The 6,010-nt window shown below is 39.9% G+C and overlaps 2 protein-coding genes across 4 annotated transcripts in view; both read right to left on the bottom strand.

Moving 5' to 3' along the window:
* Nucleotides 1–1,092, bottom strand: part of LOC107086551 — a 3,828-nt gene extending 2,736 nt beyond the window's left edge. The window contains exon 1 of the mRNA XM_015377550.1: nt 876–1,092. Coding sequence (XP_015233036.1) covers nt 876–1,077 — 202 coding nt within the window. The 5' untranslated portion in view covers nt 1,078–1,092. The remainder of the gene's footprint in view (nt 1–875) is intronic.
* Nucleotides 1,093–4,991: 3,899 nt separating this feature from the next.
* The window catches only part of LOC107086526 (glycine-rich cell wall structural protein 1.0-like), a 14,734-nt gene continuing 13,715 nt past the window's right edge, over nt 4,992–6,010 (bottom strand). The window contains exons 3-5 of one of the 3 annotated variants that reach the window (XM_015377519.1): nt 5,902–6,010; nt 5,833–5,841; nt 4,992–5,261 (exon numbers count right to left, since the gene is read on the bottom strand). In XM_015377519.1, the coding sequence (XP_015233005.1) occupies nt 5,227–5,261; nt 5,833–5,841; nt 5,902–6,010 (153 nt within the window). In that variant the 3' untranslated portion in view covers nt 4,992–5,226. Of the gene's footprint in view, nt 5,262–5,832 lie in introns of all 3 variants that reach the window. The other 2 variants (XM_015377517.1, XM_015377518.1) reach the window with 2 other exon arrangements.

The following is a 6,010-nucleotide window of genomic DNA, read 5'->3' as shown; positions in this document are numbered from 1 at the left end:
CTACTGAACTTTGACGGTTGGACATATAGCAGGTCTCTACAGAATTTGGACAATGGGACATATAGCAGGTCTGTACTGAACTTTGACAGTTGGACATATAGCAGGTCTCTACAGAATTTGGACAATGGTACATATAGCAGGTCTCTACAAAACTTAGACAGCTGGACATGAAGCAGGTCTCTACAGAACTTGGACACTTGGACATAAAGCAGGGCTCTACAGAACTTGAAATAGCTGTAAAGATAGGTCTGTACTGAACTTTGACAGTTGGACATATAGCAGGTCTCTACAGAATTTGGACAATGGTACATATAGCAGGTCTTTACAAAATTTAGACAGCTGGACATAAAGCAGGTCTCTACAGAACCTGGACACTTGGACATAAAGCAAGGCTCTACAGAACTTGAAATAGCTGGACAGATATGTCTCTACAGAACTTGGACAAGCCAGAATGATGTCATGTTACCAGTGACTCAGTCAGACTTGAGAAATTTGACTAACATGAAGCACTCTGGCCAAGTTGACTGGCCTGTTTTTATTTAAAGACTGTGATTGTTTACCTCTTGTTGACTCCGCCCCTTTTACCTGAAGAATTCTAATCTACAGATTTAAAACTCGGTTTCCCTGAGTCACAGAGACATGATGAAGCAAAAACCTGAGAACATTCGGTCATACTGTCTCTGGACCAAGTTTGGTTCTGCTTTGGTTCTAAACTGACTCCGTTTTATAGAACCACCTGGTGCAGTTCAGATTCCTACCTGAGAGCAGAATCACATTAAAACACAGAGCTGGACTCCTTAAACACAAAGCTTAGGAGGTCCAGTTTCACCTGGACCCGGAATGTCAAAATGGGAACCTCCAGAACCAGTACTCACCCACTTTCTCTGCAATCTTTCCAGCGAACAGGTCCATGTCTGCGGCGTCTCTGTGTCTCACTGCAGTCAGCAGGTGTTCTGGCAGAATGCGGAGCCTCCCACCTGTCTCAGGTGTAGGCAGTCTAGGAACCAGGTGTGTCTGCGGACCAGTCCAACCAGTTCGACCTACTGCCCCAGTTAGAGCATGCTCAGTTTGGGCCATGTTGGATGGAGGAACCCCGCCCTGAGTTCTGACTGCAGGCTCACTTCTTAGTCTTCTTCCATCCTTTCTCTGAAAACAAGCGTTACTCATTATGAAACTATACCTGAACACATTCTTTAATACACCCACGCCTTCAGAGAAAGTGAGAAAAGCCTCCAGAGACGAAAATAAACCACTCAGAGTTGTTTATATTGTAAATCTAAGTCTCTGGTTATGATCATAACTTCTCAAATGTTAAAATTATTCTGAGAAAGTGAAGTTCTGACGTCTTTTTGGCCCATTTTAGCCTCCCAGGTGTAACTCTGTCACCGCCCCACCCTCTTAGTCAGGTTGGTCCTCTTTGTTCTCCACCTGTCAGAAAACACCTTAGAACACAAAGACTTTTCCCTGAATTCCTGTCATCTAAAAATTTCCTGGAACTGAGTTTATTCTTTAAATTCACGTCCGTTTTCCATAACAGCGGTTAGGGTGTCAGACTTGGATCCCAAAGGTTACTGGTTCGACTCCCGACCCGCCAGGTTGGTGGGGGGAGTAATTAACCAGCGCTCTCCCCCATCCTCCTCCATGACTGAGGTACCCTGAGCATGGTACCGTCCCGCCACACTGCTCCCTTGGGGCGCCATTGAGGGCTGCCCCCTTGCACGGGTGAGGCATAAAATGTAATTTCATGGTGTGCAGTGTTCACTTGTGTGTGCTGTGTCACAATGACAATGGGAGTTGGAGGAGTTTCCCAAAGGGCTTTTCACTTATTATTGGACCAGAATAGTCCAGAACCAGACAATTTTTTCAGAAAATTAGACTCAACTTTATTCATCCCTTGGGATTATTCCTACAGAGAAAATCTGGAGTAGCTTATATAGAGTGCAAAGAGTTAAAGCAAAATGCCATTAAACATAAAACTACAACAGACAATATAAAAAGTGTGCATATAGTACCAAATAAGCATAAAGAAGGGAGTGAGGGACCAAACTGAATAAGGACAAAAGGTGTTCAAAAATTGAAAAAAAAATCTCATTTAATAATGTCAAAAATAATTAAAGGTTCAAAGGTAATAAAAAACAAGGATTTGGGCCGAAACAACCGAGGTCAACTGAACAGTAACTCAAACCAAAAACTGACCGACTGATAAAGAACAGAAGCTGCTTTAAATAGAACGGAATAACCTAAACTTGCCATGAGGCCGCTAAAATATGAAAGAAAAGTAATAAATAAATAAAAAACTCTATACTAAACTCAAACATATTAAACAAGTACTTTGCACAAATAATAAGTGATTATTAAGCTGACAAAATAACTTAGGTCAACTTTAACAATTAGCTGCCTATTGATGCATTCAGGGCCCAGTTTGGACCAAGCAATAAAACAACAAAACTGTGTTTATGGAGGAGATCTTGTTCCACTCAGTGATCATGAGGTGCCCACATCATCAGCCCTCCACCGCCGTGCCCCACAGCTGGCATATGGCCTTTGATTTTCTGACATGGTGCAGTTATAAAGTGACCAGTCAACCATTGAAAAGATGTTTATTTAGACATGTTTTATCAAACTGGCTTAGTTTCTTGTCATGTGCTGATGAAGATTCCCAGTCATCCAGGTCAGCATTATTCCATAAAAGTTTAAATCAATCCACTGGACTTTATTTCCAAGTTTGAAGACGTTTCTCTTCCATCCAGTAAGTTTTTTCAATTCAAATCGTAAGAAATAGCGTTTAGTTCCAGGTTTTATCCAGCAGCCCAACTAAGCCTTGTTTTTTTTTTTTTTAAACATTCACTTAGCAGCTTTTGGTGTTCATTCCTAAGGATCTCTTCTGCCCTCTGTCCTTTGATAATAGACTTCAGTCTTAAGCAGTTGGGAACATGTCTTTGCTCTCTGGATCTTAAATTGAACCCATTTTCCCATTTTCACGTTTCAATTAGCATGATTTCTAAACCAAAAACAAGGGTTTGCTTTTGGTCCACTCTATAAAGCCTGGAACTCAACGCTATTTCTGATATTTAAATTGAAAAAGCTTCCTGGATGGAAGAGAAACGTCTTGATTGATTGATTGATTAGGAATTTCCTGCTGTTTGGGTTTCATCAAGTCGTTCCCTCTAAGCTCTTTTTTTTTCCTGCAGTGAGGCCCTGTTTGGTAGTGATTAAAATGTGATATTTTGTTTTATATTAGCATTTTTTAACAGCTTCTTCAAATTTAACCTGTTTTAAATTCAAATTTTATGTCTAATTCATTGGTAATCTTTTCATATCCTTTTCTTTACTGTGTTTTTTTTTCTCTAAGACACTTGATTAGTCAAAGTATAAACAAATAAACTGCCTCGCCTTTATTTACAGAGTTTTGCATAACAAATTTATGTTGTTTTGAAAACTATGACTCACATTATGTATATATTGTCCCTGTCTAGTTAGAGAGTGCAGAATGAATTCATTTAAAAGCCTTCAGCTGATCCAAAATGCTGCAGCCAGAGTTCTGATGAAAATGAAAAAGAGAGATCATATCTCTCCTATCCTGGCTTCTCTTCATTGGCTTCCTGTTAAATCCAGAATAGAATTTAAAATCCTCCTTCTCACATATAAAGCCTTAAATGGCCAAGCTCCATCTGATATCAGAGATCTGATTGTTCCTTATGTTCCTAACAGAGCACTTCACTCTCAATCTGCAGGTTTACTAGTGGTTCCTAGAATTTCTAAAAGTAGAATGGGAGGCAGATCTTTTAGTTATCAGGCTCCTCTCCTGTGGAACCAACTACCAGTTTTAGTCCGCGAGGCAGACACCCTGTCTACTTTTAAGGCTAGGCTTAAAACTTTCCTTTTTGATAAAGCTTCTAGTTAGAGTGGCTCAGGTTATCCTGATCTATCTCTATAGTTCTGCTGCTATAGGCTTAGACTGCTGGAGGACATAGGGACCCCTTTTTCATCATTCTGCTTCATTCTATCTCTATTCTCCCACTCTGCAGAATCTGTTAGTTCAATCTCTTACCAGGAGCGGATTTAGGAAATTTGGGGCCCTAGGCAAAGACAAGCAGGGGCCCCTATAAGAAGATAACACAGAGAACAGCCCCATTCTCCAGATAGAGAAATGTTAATAGAATATACATCCATTATCTGTTCTAGGTTGTGTCCCTCTCTTCTTGTCCCTTTTCTTCTTGTTTTCCTCTCTATGTTTTGTACTCAGCTGACTTTTCATGCTGTCTCTAAAGGAATGAAAGATTTTTTCCAAGCACTAAGCTCACTTAGCTGATTGCTCCTTCCTGTGTTTCCAAAAAGGCCAAAGTAAATAACCCAGTCCTTCTTTTCACTGTAGACAAGCCATGATCTGCTTATCTGTTCTCCATTTTTCATTTGGATGAAATAATAGCTGCATGAATCATGACAGCAGACAAGATAGAGGAGAGCAGGAGGCGGGGTTACCAATCTACTCGCTCTGGAGAGCAGAGTTCGCTGCTTTTAGATGTTGTCTCCAAAGTCTCCAGTAGCAGAAAAAAGTCTCTAGATTTGGTGCTAGGAGCTTTTTAGAAATCAAAATGAAGATTTCGTTTTGTATACACTACAAAATGGCAATAAAAGTTTTCTAAGTTACTGTTGATCTCACATAGAGTCACTAATTGTTCTTTCTTTGGATGAAATAACAACAAATGCAGCTGCAGGTGCAGAGACCATTGTTCTGTCATGAGCCAATAAAATTGTCATTTATAATTGTAGAGCTGCAGAATATAGAATGATGCAGCTCTAGAAATGGACAATTGCTTTTAATAATTTCAGGATTTTTTTTTGCACCGGATCTGGAGAAACCGCTTACTAAAGACACTCTCTTGAACTGAACTGAAATAAAATGTTAAAATTGATAAAATTTCTAAGAAAAAAACATCACATAGAGAAAAATAAAACGCTTCAGGAGTAAGAAATAAATCAAGCTTTATTTCATGAGGTTTTCTTTAATCCAGCATAAAGGGAACAATCAATGAGCAAAAACTCAACATTAGACATTAGTTTATAATATATTTTACAGTTTATGAAACCGGTTCATTTTCCCAGGAGGATTCAGTGCATTAAATTGACTTTTAGTTATTTTAAACATTAGTTAATAAAATATTAAAGCTGATTAATGCCATAAGCAGGTATCAGGTGGATGAAGGTGATGAAGACTCCAGGTTCCTACTTGAACAGCCCCCCGACGAAGTTACCAATACCTGGGAACAGAAACAGAGCAGAGCATCAGACCAGGAGCTGGATCCACAGAACAGAACCTAGAACACCTCCAGGAGGAGCTCCTGCCATCAGATAAGATGAAGATGCATGAAGGAACTGAAGCAGGTTTCTGGTAAAGATCGACTCTTAAACAGAACAGTAAAATCTTTTCCTTCTAAAAGAAATAATTTAATTTCAAAGACATTTATTCATCGTTTACTATCATAGCTCCAATAAATCAGAACATATCAGGAAGTGTTCCTGTTCTATCAACAGTTTAGGAGCATTAATAAATCCTGTTTGATTAAAGGAAAAGTTTCTGTTATTGGTCCCAATTGTTCCTCCTCCGATTCTGGAGGGAACTGTTGTGTTCCAGGATCAGTGGATCCTTGTGGACACTAGGGGGCAGCACTCTCCTATCAGCCAAGAACCAGCCAGGTTCTACTGATCAACTGCTCTGATCACCTGAATATCAGGCTGATGTGATCTAGATCAGCTGGTCGTCATTAAGCATCATTTTAAAGTTAAATAATTCAAACATTGGAGTAAAGATTTTCAACATGTCGAACTCACCTCCTCCTCCTCCTTCTTTTTCCTCCTTCTTGCCGCTGACCATTGAGAGGGCATCATCCAGTCCAAAGCCTCCTTCTTTTTCCTCCTTCTTCCCACTGACCATTGAGAGGGCATCATCCAGTCCAAAGCCTCCTTCTTTTTCCTCCTTCTTCCCACTGACCATTGAGAGGGCATCATC

Source organism: Cyprinodon variegatus, unplaced genomic scaffold, assembly GCF_000732505.1.
Source record: "Cyprinodon variegatus isolate N-32 unplaced genomic scaffold, C_variegatus-1.0 Scaffold156, whole genome shotgun sequence".
NCBI lineage: Eukaryota > Metazoa > Chordata > Actinopteri > Cyprinodontiformes > Cyprinodontidae > Cyprinodon > Cyprinodon variegatus.
This window is presented reverse-complemented; position numbering and strand designations above follow the sequence as displayed.